The sequence below is a fragment of the Diadema setosum genome, chromosome 20 (assembly GCF_964275005.1).
Source record: "Diadema setosum chromosome 20, eeDiaSeto1, whole genome shotgun sequence".
Taxonomy (NCBI): Eukaryota; Metazoa; Echinodermata; class Echinoidea; order Diadematoida; family Diadematidae; genus Diadema; species Diadema setosum.
In genome coordinates, this window is record NC_092704.1 from 2,583,348 (window position 1) to 2,602,337 (window position 18,990).

Genomic DNA, 18,990 nt, shown 5'->3' on the forward strand with positions numbered 1-18,990 from the left:
ATGGGTCACAGTTATCATTCATTTCATGATCAATCATAAACTCTCACTAGACATGTAACAATGCTGTCATTATACATGTACACTAGGAATATTAAATTGATCTGCCAAAGCCACAGTACTTTAATGTGGAAATATAAACTGTGTAGTCATGAGTTTTGCAGGCTTAACTGGACAGAAGCCTCATACACTGTATGCCACCACTGGCAAGCTAGACATATCTTGGCACATGAAGAATAGAAGAGGTAATATTTTTTTTTTAAAAGATTCCCCTCAACTGCAATGAAAATTCGATTAGAATGAGTTCACCAGGGCAGATTGTAATTTGTGTGTGTGTGTATGTGTGTGTGTGTGTGTGTGTGTAAAGAACAGCTGACAATGTGTCCCATTTGTTCCTCATATTTATTTAAATAGTCAAAATACCATTACATGTATTTGGAATTCATACACAACAAACAGACATATTAAGATGAAAGTTAAATCATACAATATTTATTACCCAAATTCACAGCTAATGTATTCTGAAAAGAAAATGTAAAGACTGATAAAGATAATGGAGATAAAGCAGGCCTTTTATCAACTACTGGACATAATTTCTTCAGGAAACAAAAGCAGTTCACATTTTCAAACATGTTGTTAAAACTTGTTTTGTTGAAATAAAGATCATTTTAAAGCATGTTTGACTGTTTTCATGACCAATGTTTCATTATGCTTTCCAAGTTTGACATATCTCTAGGATGTCCAACTTAAGTCCCACCGTCCCATTTCTCCCTTGCCGTTGTCCCACTTTACCCACGGGCGGGTCAACTTCTCCCCAAAAGTAAGTTTTTTCTTTTCTTTTCATTAACTGCAGAAAACTGAGAACAGTGCCACCCCCAACTTATGGCTCCTTATGTAACCTACCATATCAACCTTCATGCAAGCCCGAAAGGAAATGTAATCATTCTCTTCTATAAAAAGATATCAGAAGAAAATCGGCGAACTTGAAATGATGTCCCACTTCTCCCCACTCTCCCCTACAGATTTCCCGCACACTTTGCACTGCTCTCTTACATAAAGTGCTTAGAATCATGCAAAGACATGTGCTGTTTGAGGGAACCTTTCTGTGTGAAGCACCTTGAACAATCTTTGCAGTAGAATGGTTACTCCCCTGTGTGCACCCTCATATGGTCACGCATAATGCGCTTTAATATAAATTTCTCACACACTGCGCACTGCTCTCTTACAAATGAGCACTTGTCTTTCTTGAATTGGTGCTTGCTTAGGTGTTCATATTTCATCCTTTTGGCACATCAAGAGCGGTTGCCCTAACTGTCTCCACTAAATGTATTTGGGTTAGTCGTATCACAAGTGTGCATGGGACCGTGCAAAGACATGTGCCGTTTTAGGGACCATCTGTGTGAGAAGCACCTTGAACAAACTTTACATTGGAATGGCTTTTCACCCGTGTGCACCCTCATGTGGATCCTCATACATTTCTTCAATATGGACTTCCTGCACACTTTGCACTGCCCCTTTTTTCAAGAGTGCTTGGATCCATCCCCCTCAGGCTTACTCTGGTGTTCATGTGATTTCATCCTCTTCTTTGACAAAGCAAGAGAGGTTGATCTCACTGTCTCACTAAACGAATTTGCGTTATGTGTATCACATGTGTGCATGTGACCGAGCAAAGACATGTGCCGGTTGAGGGAACTTTTATGTGCGAAGTACCTTGAACAAACTTTACATTGGAATGGCTTCTCCCCCTTATGCACCCTCATGTGGACCCTCATACAGCCCTTTTGTACAGATTTCCCACAGACTTTGCACTGCTATCTTACATAAACATCCTTAGGATCATGCACAGACATGTGCCGTTTGAGGGAACTTTTTTGTGAGAAGCACCTTGAACAAACTTTACATTGGAATGGCTTCTCACCTGTGTGCACCCTCATATGGTCACGCATATTGTGCTTGAATATAACATTCTCACACACTTTGCACTGCGCTCTTAGATGTGGGCGCTTGTGTTTCTTTAATTGGAACTTGCTTTGGTGCTCGTATTTCATCCTTTCTTGGGACACATCACGATAGGTTGCCCCCATAGTCAAACTAAACAAATCTTTGTTACAGGTATCATATGCCTGCTTGGGACGGTGTACAGACATATGTCGTTTGAGGTACTCACTTCGTGAGAAGCACCTTGAACAAACTTTACATTGGAATGGCTTCTCCCCCGTGTGCACCCTCATGTGGACCCTCATATAGTGCTTTAAGACAAATTTCCCACAGACTTTGCACTGCTTTCTTCCATAAAAGTGCTTAGGATCATGCAAAGACATGTGCCGGTTGAGGGAATCTTGCCGTGTGAAGCACCTTGAACAAACATTACATCGGAATGGCTTCTCCCCTGTGTGCACCCTCATATGGACCCTCATATGGTGCTCTGATACAGATTTCCCACAGACTTTGCACTGCTCTCTTTCATAAGCATGCTTACATGTAGGATCATGCAAAGACATGTGCCGGTTGAGGGAACATTTTTGTGAGAAGCACCTTGAACAAACTTTACATTGGAATGGCTTCTCCCCTGTGTGCACCCTCATGTGGACCCTCATATCGTTCTTTATTATAGATTTCCTGCACACTTTGCACTGCTCTCTTGCAAAAACATACTTAGGATCATGCAAAGACATGTGCTGTTTGAGGGAACTTTTTTGTGAGAAGCACCTTGAACAAACTTTACACTGGAATGGCTTCTCCCCATTGTGCACCCTCATATGGTCATGCATATTGTGCTTTAATACAAAATTCATACACACTTTACACCTCTCTCTCTGAAATGAGTGCTTGTGTTCCTTTAATTGGAACTTACTTTGGTGTTCATATTTCATCCTCTTCTGTGACACATGACGGGGTTCCCCTAAAGTCTCACTGAAGGAATCTGGGTTGTAGGCATCACTTGATATATGGCTGGTAAGATTTTTTTCTTGGGGGTCTGCAGCCTGTGTAAGCCTTTCTCCTCTAAGACCAAGTGCTAGGAAAACCAGCCCCTCCTTATCCTCTGCTGATACATCTTGCCCTGTTGAAACTGATGGGGCTGTATTAGTCTTCTCACTGTCCACTGATGGTGTGTCATTCATCACCCCTGCAATTGCCAGGCACTTTGCATTATTTGCAACACGTGCAGAGTTGCAATGTTGGTCGGATCCTGCTTCATAAAAGTCTCTCTGGATCTCATTTTGATTAAGAGTGCTTGTCCGCAACACAGAATCCTCATCACCATTCAGAACAGGGTTCTTTGTTTCACCTGTTGAGATAAAAATAATGACATGAAACTATGTAGTTGTATTGCATTATCAAGCAACAATTAATGGTCCCTACCTAATACAATCAGTGTTATTACATTCATGATTTTCATCTTTTAAGAAAAAAGATTTCAAATTACAATAATGAATTGCATGATCTGACATATCATCAGGAAAAGGCAGTAGAACAACCAAATATTGTGTGCATCAATATTCTTTGTGCAGGATCGTGTGGAAAACCTTATACACTGTACTTAATAGTGATCCTGCACTACAAAACCAACAAAAAGTTGTCAGACATAAATTAGTTGAGGGCAAATTCTGAATGAGGGCAAGACAAAGATAATTACATGTTGTATATATGGGACATTTCAGAGGCCTTTGTGGCCTTAAAACTAGTGTAAATGGCCCCTGATTATACTAGACTTCATCATGGCGATTGTTATTTAGGAGAAGTATACGTAATCATGTAAAAAAAAAAAAGGAAAGAAAAATGAAAAAATGAAGATGACAGGCATATTTTAGAAAAGAAAATATCTGCCGTAACGGACGAGACCAGAAAAAAAAAATGTTTTTGAAACTTTTTTTTACCCTGAAAAGTCTCTAAAATTGTTTTATTCTGCAACTTCTATCTCAGTATTATAAAAGTTACAACACTCCTGACTATCAGAGGTACAAGTTCACGTCTAATGTCAAGAGGCAAACAGCTCCAATAACGTGTACATAATAATTAAAGGGGATGGCTAGTAACTGATCAGAGGGAATCAGTAGGAATGCTGGGGGATGAATGAATGAATGAATGAATGAACTTATTATCCAATGCAATAACAATCACTGTACATGTTTATAGTTGTATCAGTTACATAAAAAAGCGAGGATAATAGGAACCACAAAATAGCATGAATGCTAGTCAAGTCTGGGCCCTTACAGTTTATGCAGTTATAAAGTACATCATGTATAATCATTTCTTGATGACCGTTCCAATCCTTCAAGGATTCATTTAAGAGTACACTATATCTATTGTTGTGTGAAAATCATTGCTTCAGATTGGTCTCATATTCAAGTAATGTGCAGTTCAATGTTTCTAAGTTAGCATGACTGTACAGTGTTGGGTCATTAAAGGACAAGTTCACCTTCATAAACATAAGGATTGAGAGAATGCAGCAATATTAGCAGAACACATCAGTGAAAATTTGAGGAAAATTGGACAATCGATTCAAAAGTTATGAATTTTTAAAATTTTTGTGTTGGAACCGCTGGATGAGGAGACTACTAAGGCTCGTGATGTCATACGAGTACAACAGTATAAAGAAAATGTAAAAGAAAATTCAACATATTTTCACTTTTTTCTAATAATAAGAGAGCACTTGACTTGCCTCTTTCTAAAGGCAGTGGGGATAATATTACCCACAACATATGTCAGTAACGAGTCAAGGGAATGTGTACTTTTTTTCAAAAGATGACATTTTGTGAAATTCTCTTTATATTTTCCTTATATTGTTGTACGCATGTGACATCATACATTGCAGTACTCTTCTCATCCAGCGGTGACTGCACAAAAACTTCAAAAATTCATAACTTTTGAACGGATTGTCCGATTTTCCTCAAACTTTCAATGATGTGTTCTACTAATATTGCTACATTCTCTCAATCCTTATGTTAATGAAGGTGAACTTGTCCTTTAATGGTTGCCCCAACACTGTACAGTCATGATAATTTGGAATCATGAGATCTTGCACAGGACAAAGTAGGTACCCATGCCGTGTACTGTATCATATCCCAAGCGCAATCAATGTAACTTTTAGGTCCATCTTCATAGACATGCATATTGAGTGAATGTAACAAGAGAATCCATCATACAGTGGGAGTTTGAGGAAAATCAAGCAATCCATTCAGAAATTATGATTTTTTTTTTTTAATTTTCTGCTCAGTCACTGCTGGATGAAAACACTATGTAACTGCAGCTTGTGATGTCACATGTGTAGAATGATAATAAAGAAAATATATAGACAATTTTACATATTTTCACTTTTTTTGCATGATAAAAGAACACTTGACTTTCACTTTTTTTGCATGATAAAAGAACACTTGACTTGCCTCTGCCAGAAGGTACGGGGAATGATATTAGGCATGATTCAGCATGCGCTTCTTCATTGTGGATGAGCATATGTTTCTTGAGTCTATAAGGTGTTCCACATGACTTCCGGCAAATGTGGCAGATGGAGGGTTTTGGAAACTGCTCTGGCACACCATTCTGTACTTCACCTTTTCTAGGAGCGCGTAGATAATCTTGTTTGAGAACTTGGCTCTTCCTGTGTGTTTCCAGATTCCAGGCATGTGGAAAGCACCTGGAACTGCACTCACACTTCAACACATTTCTCTGGGCAAGGGTTTCTTGTAAATGCAGTTTCTTGTGCTTGTTAAGATCCCATTCCTTGACACACATTTCACACTTGTAAATGGATTGCCCAAAATGTAGTTTTACTTCTTCAGGATGCACTATTCTCGCATGCTTGTTCAGGCCCAACTTTGTGCAGAAGTCTTTTGAGCACCACTTGCACTGCCATATTTTTCGCCCCTCATGTAGTTGCATGTGTCTTGCAAGATTGGCAAAACGATCTCCACAAATACGACACTCTTCACTACAGGTCAAAGGCACATTCTCATGAGACCCAGAGTTGCATTCCACCAAAGTGTCTGTTCTGGCACACATACTCAGGACCTTGGCCACTGGTCTAAGTTTCCCAGGTCCAGACTGCATCTGACTGAATGCCTCTGATGCCAAACTTTTCTCAGCATCAGCTCCAAATTGGACTCCGGTGTCCAGAGCATCATCTATTTCAAAGGAGTCAAACAATTATAGACAACATTTGTCACAAATATCACACAAAGTATTTGAGTGTTACAATGTAATATAAATACATACATTTGTGACCGTGCGTCACAAAATGAACAAGAGACCTGGGGGTCTCGTGCTCACCCGAGTATCGCAAGTTCGCCTTCCATGCATTCTTGCAGATTCTTACCTGAGAACATTGGAAACATGTGAGGGGTAGCTTTCAGAGCTGGTGTCCATTTGCATATTCCTTCACACTGGTAAAAATAACTGCCAAGTACCCTGTACTTTTTAGAATGTTGGATTATGCTGTTTGCGGGAAAAAAAGACCTAAAGCAATATCACTTTGATTCTAGCGAAGAATATTCTTGAATATTCCTTAATTTAGGAGGTTTTGGACCCCCCTAGGGCCCCAGGGAAAGCATGGTGCCCATTCAAACACTTTGAGATCCTATCCCCATAGGAATGATACTTGCCAAGTTTGGTGAAAATCCATTATGCTGTTTTCAGCAAGATGAAAATCTAGGTTCCCCCTAGATGTGCAATGGACAAACTTGGAACTATGTACAGTCATCAATACTTCTAGACAAGAATTGTAAATATTCCTTAATGTGGAAGGAGGAGGGGGGGGGGAGAATTAGGCCCCCTTGGGTCCCCACAGGGAAGTAAGGTGCCCTGTTGAAAAAATTTAGATCTTAACCTCCTGTAATGCTACCTGCCAAGTTTAGTGAATATTCATAGAGGGATTTTCAACAATGATGAACACGTACGGTACAATTTACATCATCATTTGGACCAATCCCACCCATTCCCTTGGGTCGCGGGGGGTCTCCCTGAATCTGCCATGATTAAACTTGCAACAACAGTCATCAATATCTCAACTCATTGTATTAACTTAGCTCAATCACTTCTGGTTCTAGAGAAAATCTTTAAAGACTCCTTACTTGGGGGGGGGGGGTGGATAGAGTACCTTGAGGCCCCAAGGTGGAGCATGGTGCCAAATTTGATGGAAATGAGATTCTGTACCCCTAGGGATGCTACCTGCCATGTTTGGTGAAAATTCATCTCAGAGTTTTTAAGAAAAAAGATGAAAATTCACAATTTAGGCCCCTGGGGCCCCAGGTGGGCCATGGTGCCCATTTGATGGGTATGAGATTTTGTCCCCCTAGGGATGCTACCTGCCAACTTTCGTGAAAATTCATCAAGGTGTTTTCAAGAAAAATATGAAAATGTACAATTTGGGCCCCACTAGGACCCCTCCCCACTCCCCTCCATGCCCTGGGTCCCAAGGGGGGCACCCCTGATTCCCCCATGAACAAACTTGAAACTACAGTCATCAATGTATGCCTACTAAGTCATAGTATTAAGTCAGCTTTATCACTTCTGGTTCTAGAGAGATGATTTTTTAAGATTCCTTAATTTGGGGGGTTGGTCCCCTTTTGTGCCCCTCAAGTGGGGTATGTTGCCCACCTGAAGAAATTGAGATCCTATTCCCCTAGGGATGCTACCTGCCAAGTTTGGTGAAAATCAGTCAAGAGGTTCTCAACAGGAAGTTGAAGATGTACAAAAAATTACACACGACGGACGACTGATGACAGACACCGGACGAAGAGCAATCGCAATAGCTTAATTGAGCCTTCAGCTCAGGTGAGCTAACAAAAAGTTGCACCCCTTGATATTAAGTTAGGACTCAATAAAGGTGAAATGGCTCAACCAAGTCAATATTGGGTTTTCATATTTTCTGAAAGAACTACCGTTCTTCTACATTATTTTTTAAGTCGGGATCCTAAAATGAATGGGAAAGTGCATTTTCAGCAGTTTCTCTACAACCCTGTTTTTTCAAGTAGAGTATAATGTGAGATCAGGTATGTCTAAGAGACCCTTTTCATTTCTTGAAAGTCCTTTGCACACTCTTCACTTTCAAGTCTACTAACTTTTGAAGGGCTAACATTGATGCTTTGAAAGTTGGTATTAATCATGAACAGAATGTGTTGATACAGCACACAATTTCAGCTTAATCTGATACTCTCTTCATTGTTGTTGCTTCAGCGGTTTACAACCTGTATTTGGTCCTGTTCATTGCACAGCTAGCATGGTTTGGTGAAGATTAGTTACTTGGGGGGAGGGGGGCCCCCCCCCCCCTCGACGGATTCCGCGACCATTCCAGCGCTGACTTTTTACTTTCAAGTCTCGCGCAACTTTTGAGACCAAATTTTTCGCGCCCGGGCATACCGTTCGGAAGCCACGCCCCTTCAAAAAATTTTCGTCAACCCAAAAATTGCTCAAAAACGTGATTTTGTGTACAAAGTCAATATAAATTGTGTTTTTTCAGTTACTTCATTTAAAGATTCATATTTTTAATTTTAATGGCTGAAATCAATTTATTTTAGCATAATCATGCTTCAAAAAATGTTTATGACAAATTCTGCTTAAAAAACAACAAAAAACAAAAGTTCAAAAAAACAAAGAAATACATAAAAAACTGATAAAACAATAAGAAAAATAAGAAATTAATTTTGATACTGAATTTTTTTGTATGTACAGATGTTAAGAATGTTACTACTAGGAATATTTACACCAAAAATCAGCATTCCATAAGCTTTCATAAGCCAATTACAGATGAAAATGAGGTTTTTTGCATATATTTGAATAATTAATTTAAAATAGAAAATGCAAATTTTTGGAAAATTTAACTTAATGGTCTGGTAGATTACATCTGGCTTTATATTCATGCAAAATTTTGCGGCCATCGCGTGATCAACGGCCGAGATCTGAAGGGGGGCCATAATGGCTCCCCCCCACCCCCAGCCCCCACCCCCCCACCATCCCCCCGGAATTCAATCTCGCTAAATAGCCCAGGTAAATTAGGGTTAGGCGCTTGAAGAGACCCTGTACTTCAAAGCAGCTTTTCTCGGTTCACCCTTTTCCCGAGTGTGCTTTCTTTCCAATATTTACATAGTTTTGGAGAGTCCATTTCACTTGAGCTATACATCATTTTAAAGCTTAGAGTCTGTTCTTTCAGGATCTGCCATAAACTAAGAATCTGTGTCTGGCGACTTTTTGTTGGTTTTGTGATGCAGAATTACAATTACAAATTTACTGTTTACGCTGTTGTTTTCGCTCACAGATATTTTCGCGAATGACAGGGCCATAGACATTTTCACAAGATGTTGTTTTTACGAATTGGCGCCAACGCTTACGTTAAAGGGACTGTACAGTACTGGTTGAGGTGGGGATTCATGTTTTGAACATTCCTGAGTGAGATAATGAGAAACCCCTTATGAAATATGAAAGAACATGTAATTTTAACAAGGATTCAACATTTATTTGATGAAAATTGGTTTTCAAATGGCTGAGATATCAAAACAAGAGACCCGGGGGTCACGCGCTCACCTGAGTATCGCAAGTTCACCTTCCATGCATTCTTGCAGACTCCTACCTGAGAACATTGGAAACTTATTGTGGGGGTAGCTTTGAGAATGGGGGCATGGTGTCCATTTACATATTCCATCACACTGGTAAAAATACCTGCCAAGTACACTGTACTTTATAGAACGTTGGATTATACAGCTTGGGTAAAAGACTTAAAGCCCTATCACTTTTGATTAGAACTAGAGAAAAATATTATTCAATATTCATTAATTTAGGAGGTTTGGACCCCCTGGGGCCCCCACGGAAAGCATGGTGCCCATTCAAACACTTTGAGATCTTATCCCTATGGGAATGCTACTTGACAAGTTTGGAGAAAATCCATTATGTTGTTTTCAGCAAGAAGATGAAAATTTAGGCCTGCATTTGGACCCCCCCCCCCCCCATCACGTCCCGCTTCCTTGGGTCCCAAGGGGGTGTGGGGGGGGGGGGGGAGGGCACCCCTGATTCTCCCATGAACAAACTTGAACAACAGTCATCAATATACTGACTCACTGTATTAACTTAGCTCAATCACTTCCAGTTCTAGAGAAAATCTGTAAAGATTCCTTACAGGAGGGGGGTGGGTCCCCTGGGCCCCCCCCCCCCCCAGGTGGGGCATGGTGCCCATTTGATGGAATTGAGATTCTATCCCCCCTAGGGATGCTACCTGCTAAGTTTGGTGCAAATTAGTGATAGGGTTTTCAAGAAAAAGATGAAAATTTACAATTTCGGTCCAAATTTAGGCCCCCTGGGACCCTCCAGGTGGGGCATGGTGCCCATTTGATGGGAATGAGATTCTTTCCCCCTAGAGATACTACCTGCCAACTTTGGTGAAAATTAATTATGGCATTTTCAAGAAAAAGATGAAAATGTACAATTTGGGCCACATTAGGACCCCTCCCCACCCCCTCCCCTGGGTCCCAAGGGGGGACACTCCTGATTCCGCCACGAGCAAACTTGAAACTACAGTCATCAATGTACTAAATCATAGTATTAACTTAGCTCTATCACTTCTGGTTCTAGAGAAGAAGATTTTTTAAGATTCCTTAATTTTGGGGGGTTTGGGCCACTTTGGGGGGCCCCCAGGTGGGGTATGGTGCCCACTTGAACAAATTGAGATCCTATCCCCCTAGGGATGCTACCTGTCAAGTTTGGTGAAAATTGGTCAAGGGGGTTCTCAAGAAGAAGATGAAAATGTAAAAGTTTACGCACGACGGACGACGGACGACGCACGGTGGACGCCGGACGAAGAGCGATCGCAATAGCTCACTTGAGCCTTTGGCTCAGGTGAGCTAAAAAGTGATAATAATAAAAGGTGACAGGCCACGCCTTTTATTACAATCTCTTTGTTTCACCTTGTTTTTGGATATCTCAAGCATTTCAAAACTGATTTTCATCAAATAAACTTTTCATACCCCTTAGAATTGCATGCTCTCTGACATCTCATAGAGTGGTTTCTGAACATCTCGCAAAATGTTAAAAGCTAAATCCTCACTTCGACCAGAACTGTACACACTCTTCAATGTACATTCTATTAACACGGCACATGGAGACATTTTCGCGTGTTGTTAAATTCGCAATCCAACTTTGATTTGTGAAATTCGAAAAAAATAATAGCTCATAACCCGTTGAGGACGAGTCCCGAGTATACTCGGGCAGGTGTCTATGGGAAATGCGTGTTGTAGCAAAATCAAACCGTCCTCAATGGGTTAAAGTATATTTCTTTTTTGCTATTCACACGAAGTCACACTTTGTTTTTGTTTTGGTAAGATGAAAGTTGCTACCTTTTGACCACAACCACTTCATCATCAAATGCCATTTTTATGGTTTGAGAATGCATGTGTTGGTTACATTCCTATCACCATCATTACCTGGTGGGGCGGGGCTCTCTTGGGTGTGTCTGGATCCATGTCTTGTGAGGTGCTGTCTGAAATCTTCACTGCTTGTGAATGCTTCTCCACACTCCTCACACAGAGGTAGCTTGTAAGTCCTGACCATGATTTCTCTTTCCTTCTCCAGTTTCGGAATGGAGGAAGTTGAACATGGGTTGGCATCATAGTTTTCTGCAACTGAGGATTGAGAGATATACAATTGTACATGAATTTGTGTAGAATTAGAAGTTACTGGCACCATTCATGAAGATGTTCATCATAAAGCCCATTCATTTCAGTACGAGACGCTCACCTAAGGATCGCAAGTTCACCTTCCATGCATTCTGGCAGACTCTTACGTGAGAACATTGGAAACTTGTGGTGGGGTAGTTTGAGAGCTGGGGGCATGGTGTCTATCTGCATTATATTCCATCTCACTGGTAAAAAACCTGCTAGGTACACTGTACTTCATAGAATGTTGGACTATGCAGTTTTGGGCCCCATGGGACCATCAGATGGGCATGGTGCCTATTTGATGGAAATGAGATTCTTCTATCCCTCTAGGAATGCTACCTGCCAAGTTTGGTAAAAATTCATCTTGGGGTGTTCAAGAAAAATATAAAAAATTCACAATTTAGGCCCCAATTTAGGCTGGGCATGGTGCCCATATGACGGGAATGATATTCTATTCCCCTAAGGATGCTACCTGCCAAGTTTGGTGCAAATCCATTTCGGCAAATATGTAAAGGACCCCTCCCCAGCCCCTTCCCCTGGGTCCCAAAGGGGCTCCCCTGATTCCGCCATGAACAAACTTGAAACTACAGTCATCAGTGTACCAACTCATAATACAGGGCACTCCCGTTATAACGAAATGCTCTGGACTAGCAGTTTTCTGTCATGATAACAAATACAACAAAAAACAAATACAATATTTAATGAAAACAAGGAGGCAAAGCATATTCTATTTGTTGAATACTCTTCATACACTGGAAAGCTATATAACAATAAAACAAATAGTTATTCAATTTCAGATTATTGCATAAAAATAACGGAAGTTCCCCTCGGAAACTATGCGTGACACACCAAGCGAACACACAGTGACGTGACACGTTCACTCATGCAGAGACCCTATAAATGCTTGTTCCGCTACATATTTTTGAAAGCGATCCTTAGTGCATTATAATGGAGCACGTTTCTTTTGTTTTGCTTTGTCAGTGGCAGTCGGAAAAGACTTTGTTAAAACAAAAATTTCACTACAACCGTGTTCGTTATAAGCGAATTTTGTACCACACACTTGAATGGCGATAATTTTGGGACCATAAGTATTACTTCCTTATAACAAAATTTCATTATAACCATGTTCGTTGTAACGGGAGTGCACTGAATTAACTTAGCTCTATCAATTCTAGTTCTAGAGAAGAAGATTTTTTAACCCTAACTAGGCTGGGGGGGCCCCCGCCTCGATGTTTCGCGCGATGTATCACTAACGTGAAAAGCTATCGCCGCGACGTTTCATGACTTTTTTCTTTCGAGTCTCCCAAATCTTTTGACACCAAATTTGCAATGGCAGGGCCGGTTCCGAAGTTGCGCATAAATATGTACGTGCATGTGAGACCAAAAATTGCTCAAAAACGTGAATTCGTGTTTACAGGCAAATGTCATAAAAGTATGATTATTAATTGGAGGTTTTATTGTTTAAAATCAATTAATAACATATTTTCTTGTTCGGAACAACGTTGCGGACAAGTTTCATCGAAAAGACAATGAAATCATAAAGTCAAAAAACAAAGAAATATATAAGAAATTCAAAAAACAATAAAATACTTAAGAAATTTTTTCTGATGGCACAATTTTTTTACTTCTATTTGCACAGGACACTAAATAGAATATTTACACAAAAAATGTGCCCATTTTGAGCTTTATTTAGTGATTTATACCAAATTGTCTGATTTCCTGCATCATCATGCATAAATTAGCATAATTTAGCATAATTTAGCATAAATGATATTTTTTTTAAAATCTAACTTCGTAGTACTTTAGATTACGTCATAGGCAATGTGTGTGCCAATTTTATGGTTTGAGAATAATGCATGTTGGTGACATTCCTATCACCAGCACTTGGTGGGGCAGGGCTCTCTTGGGTGTGCCTTGATCCAGGTCTTGCTAGGTGCTGTCTAAAATCTTCATTGCTTGTGAATGCTTCCCTACACTCCTCACGCAGAGGAAGCTTGTAAGTCTTGTCCAGGACTTCTCTTTCCTTCTCCAGTTTTGGAATTGAGGAAGTTGAGCATGGGGTGGTATCATAGTCTTCTGGAAGTGGGTATTGAAAGACATAAATGGTTAAGAATTAGAAGTTACTGGCACCGTTCATGAAGATGTTCATTACAAAGTCCATTCATCATTCCCTTAATGAAAAACACTTTTGGGGAACAAAAAGGTGAATTGTCCTTGCCAAGAAATGCATCACTAACGGTATACTACACCTTTAAATTCCAGCATCTGGAATATGAATTTACTGACACCATTCATGAAGATTAAAAGTACAAATGCAGATCGCAAAGCCTATACATTTTAGTATGGGAATAAATAAATGCATTGTGGATTAACTTAGGGCTTGTTTTCTTACATCATAATTCTTCCCACTTAAAAAAGAAATGTAGGCTTTCACCTTCACAAAAATAAGGCCTCAAGCTCAAATTGATGAGGGAAACAAGGCAAGTGCCAAATTGTGTCTCGCCCATTCGCGTACAAGAAATTAATATTTTTCTAACTCCCAGAAGTTCATTGACCCACCTATGACCTTTGATCTTGTGGTGACCTTCAACTCTCCAAGGGACATTTACCATCCAAGTTTGGTCACAAACAGACAAAGGTATCAAAAGTTATGAGCCATAATCGAAACGCGCATAAAAACTTAATGGGCCCTAAAAATTTGTTGACCTCTTTCTGTGACCTTTGACCTTGTGATGACCTTTAATTCTCCAAGGGACATCTACCATCCAAGTTTGGTCACAAATGGACTTAGGGATCAAAAGTTATGAGCCATAATCAAACCGCGCCATAAAAACTTAACATTGGGCCCTAAAAGTTCATTGACCCCTGTCTGTGACCTTTGACCTTGTGATAACCTTTAACTTCCCAAGGGACATCTACAATCTAAGTTTGGTCACAAACAGACAGATACATCAAAAGTTACGAGCCATAAATGAAACGCGCCCTAAAAACTTAACATTGGGCCCTAAAGTTCATTGACCTCTGCCTGTGACCTTTGACCTTGAGGTGCCCTTCATGTTTGGTAAAATGTGTAACTTTGTATAACCACTCTTCCCTCCAAGTTTGATTGAAATTGAAATCCTCAGTGGAGAGTTATTCAAGTTTTTGTAGCGTTACGGACAGACAACGGACGGACGGATGACAGACGGACGGACGACAGACGACGGACGGACAGACGTCGCAGGCGATCCCTTAGTCTCACCACACCTCCGGTGGGCTCAACAAAAATGTAGGACATTTTTTTTTTCTTTTGAAAAAGCAAGGTTTCTCACTCTCCCAACTAATTTCAAATATTGTTAAAAGCATCTTCACTATTAAAATGCAGATATCCTTGGCAAAAAATATCTATCTGCCACATGTCTAAACAGCTCTTCACATAATGCACAATGTTAATCGTTAACTTGAAATATTTCTTGTCACGTTTGAATTGCTAAAAATTCAAAATTCATCACCATCACAGTCATGGTAGTTGTCATGGTTGCTTGCTTGTATCTGGAGGTCTCCTGGCAGTGACGATTCAACCTTGACAATTGTATCAGTGGTATACATGGAATCTACTGGTCCATCAAAGACTGTCAAACCATCAGCTTGGTAAGTTGGAAGTTGCTGCTTTTGGACCAGAACCAACTTGTCATCAGATGCCACTTTTATGGTTTGAGAATAATGCATGTTGGTTACATTTCTATCACCATCATCACCTGGTGGGGTAGGGCTCTCTTGGGTGTGTCTGGATCCATGTCTTGCTAGGTGGCATCTGAAATCTTCACTACTTGTGAATTCTCCTCCACACTCCTCATACAGAGGTAGCTTGTAAGTCTTCACGACTTCTCTTTCCTTCTCCAGTTTTGGAATTGAGGAAGTTGACCATGGGTTGGTATCACATTCTTCTGCAAGTGGGTGTTGAAAGACATACATTGCAAGGAATTAGAAGTTGCTGGCACCATTCATGAAGATTGTCATCATAAAGTCCATTTATTTAATACTGTAATGGAATACCCCTGTGGGGAGTGACATGGTGAACTGGCCATGGCAATAGATGCTTTACTATTAACTATATACAGTACTACAACTTTAACCCTATTCCCATGGGGGGGGGGGGGGGGGGGGGATGTGATTTTGTGTACAAATCCAATGTAAATTGTGTTTTTACAATTAATTCACTTGTATATTTTTACTTTCAGTGGCTGGTAATGACTTATTTTAGCGTGATTACAGTTACAAATTTTGACCAAAAAATAAAGCAACAATTTAAAACAAAAAAAAAAACAGAAAAATAAGAAATTCAATAAACAATAAAATACATAAGAAATGATTATGAAGCCAAATTTTCGCTTCAATATTATTGTTGAGGATATTGAAAGAAATACTTTCAACAAAAATTAGAAGTCTTGGAGCTTAAATTTTTTCATTTATAGGCAAAAAAATTTTGCATAAATTAGCATACATCATATGATACAAAATACATCAACTAAAATTTGAACTAGAAATGTCGCTATGGTGACTGGTATGCCTCCGCCATAATGTATGATTCTCCTAATAGTTCTATAGTATGCCTTGACAATGTGTGATGACAGTTTCATCTCATGGCAAAATATTAAGTTGACATGTTATAATGTGCTGAATGTTCACTTTCCCTGAACTAGACTTAATTGGATGAATACATGTAGCTACATTTTCTATGAGAGCACGTATTTGGGGGATTTGTGGACTTTTACTTGACTTTAGACCCTTAAAGTCTCTATGCAATGAGTAATTTTCAAGCTACAGAGAAAAACTGTAATTTCTGTGTTAAATAGTAAATTGTTAGCATCTTGACCTGGCCTTTGACCCTTGGCCTTTGACCCTATGACCTGAAGAGAATCACTGTCAGGCACAACATGCATATATTTGTTTCATGATGATACCTTGAGCCACTTTCGAGATATGAAGGAAGAAGTAAAATTAAGCACTTTCACTTGACCTTTGACCTTTTACTTTTTGGCAAAAAAAACTCCCAGAGAATTTTTTTTTTTGGCCAAAAAATTTCCCAGAGAATCTTTATTGGGTAATACATGTATACACAAAGTTTGAAGAAAAATCCGGTGGGCATTGCAAAAATATGATAGAAAAATGAAATTTAATGAGTTGACCTTGACCTTTGACCCCGATCTTTGAGCTCATGACCCCAAAATTCCGTAGATAATCACTGCCAGTCAGTACAAGCATATGTACTGTGATCCATGAGGATACCTTGAACCAATATTGCCAAGATATGGAGAAGAAAGCGAAAATTTAAACATTTTTACTTGACCTTTGACCTTTGAACTCATGACCCCAAACTCTCACTAGAGAATCTTTATTTGGTGATACATTTGTTTACACTAAGTTTCAAGAAAATACCATCAGGCATTGCATAGATATGGGGGAAATAGTGGAATTTCGAGCATTTGACCTTGATCTCTGACCTTTGACCTTGAGCATCTGCACAAAGAGTTGATAGGCACAACTTCACCCCCTCATACAGTATATACCTACCAAGTTTCATTATGATACCTCAAACGGTTTTTCAGTTATGCTGTCCACAAAATTGATTACGGACGAAAACATAATGCCTCCGGCGACACTTCGTGGCGGAGGCATAAAAATCAACCTATGCACTCTTGCAGATTACACTGGCATCTACCTTAGTGCAAGTGCAAATTTTTGCGTGGTCGCACGATCCATGACCAAGATCTGAAAAGGGGGGCCCAAAAAGGCCTCCCCCCCCCCCCCCCCCCCCCCCCCCCCGGTGGTTTCAAGTCCCTCAAAAAACCCGGTGAGATTAGGGTTAAATCCAAGCATCTGGAATTAGAAGTTACTGCGAGTGGGTAAAAGAAGATACGTGTACATGTATGAATGTTGGGATATTTGATATGCCAATATATTTTTTTTCTTGACCTTTAATGAGTTTAATATATTTCATCATACAGGCTACATTCATAATCATATTGTTAGGCAAATAATTTGACAAAAACTGCGTCAGTTTGACAGCAATCACTTTACATGCACACTGTACCTGCTTCAGTGCTGTCTTCCACTATATAGACCACTTGCCACAGGGATGCATATTTTGCTGCCTCATTTTCATCATCTTCTTCCTCCATCTTAATCCATGAGACTGCCATGTCCATTTGTTGTATAGTGGAAGGGAGTCTGCAACTAAAAGCAAAGGGACTGAATCTGTGATCACATGAGATAAATGAGGTTTCAATACTGCACTAGACATGAGACCGCATGTGACAAGCATTACAAAACCAACAAAAAGCTACACACCCCATTTTCGTGTAAGGACTTAAAATGGTGAAACAGGTCAACATACAGTAGTCTAGACTCTTTGACATGACTTTTTGACATGCTCTGAGTTATTCTATATTCTTCAATTTCCTGGGAATGTAAAACAATTGGGAGATGACATTTTTAACTGTAGAATATTCTGATTAGGTATCTTTTCATGTTTTTTTTTTTATAACCCTCTACACACTTTTCACTTCTAACCAAATCACTTTTGAAAAAAATACACTAAATGCTATTGACAGTGTTCAAAGTTGGTGTCAGTCTTATGATAGAATATGTGACCCGTCCTTGAAAATCAGCCACACGTCACTGGCATCGAACTTAGAATAATAAGACTTGAGTTGAGGTACCAATAAAAAATCTAAAATTTGACTTCTAGGCTGATTGGAAATCATATGATTTTATCTATCGTGAGCTGAAATTTCAATATACATTATGTTTACCAGAAAAGAGAGAAATATTCAACTATTTGTAAGGATTTTTTTTTTTTTGGGCTTCCCAATTTTTTCAGAACAGCTTGAGCAAGGGCTATGCTCAGTAAATTTCCTAAGTTTTGCCCCCTAGCAACTGCTAAAAGCTGACTGGCTGGTGATGACATATTTCAATGAAGTTGTTCATTACTAAAGTGCAAATTTCAAACCATGATCGATATCATAACTCAGAGCATTATTGTTCTATTGAAGAGATGCAGACTTCAGTGTAATAGTTGAAGAAGCAAACAATAATGACAGTGTGCGCCCTGTCGGGTGACCGGACATAATCCCGTAATCAGTTGTGGTCCTTCCTGTTGATTTACAGGTGCATGTCCCTCGCTTGGCAAATAGTTCTGAATGGCGTGGGCCATGTGGCTTTTGTGCTTTTACTACTCTGCCTCCTCGTCCAGTGCACGGGAGACTGAGTCAGGTACTTGCAAGCAAAGAAGAAGAAAAAAAAAAAAAAAGATCCACCAGCTGCTCGACATGGCCCTTTTTTTCTAATGCTACGAAGACATAATTGGCAAAAT

At 39.7% G+C, this 18,990-nt stretch overlaps 1 protein-coding gene across 1 annotated transcript; it reads right to left on the minus strand.

The window, feature by feature from the left end:
• Positions 1 to 876: 876 nt before the first annotated feature.
• Positions 877 to 17,818, minus strand: LOC140244011 (uncharacterized). Its single transcript, XM_072323665.1, has 8 exons — positions 17,710 to 17,818; positions 15,128 to 15,562; positions 13,515 to 13,712; positions 11,403 to 11,600; positions 5,382 to 6,119; positions 2,317 to 3,286; positions 2,190 to 2,223; positions 877 to 1,511 (listed from the first exon to the last, which is right to left on the minus strand). Exons 1-8 carry the CDS (start codon positions 17,816 to 17,818, stop codon positions 1,305 to 1,307), a joined length of 2,889 nt encoding a protein of 962 aa, XP_072179766.1. The 3' UTR covers positions 877 to 1,304.
• Positions 17,819 to 18,990: the final 1,172 nt, after the last annotated feature.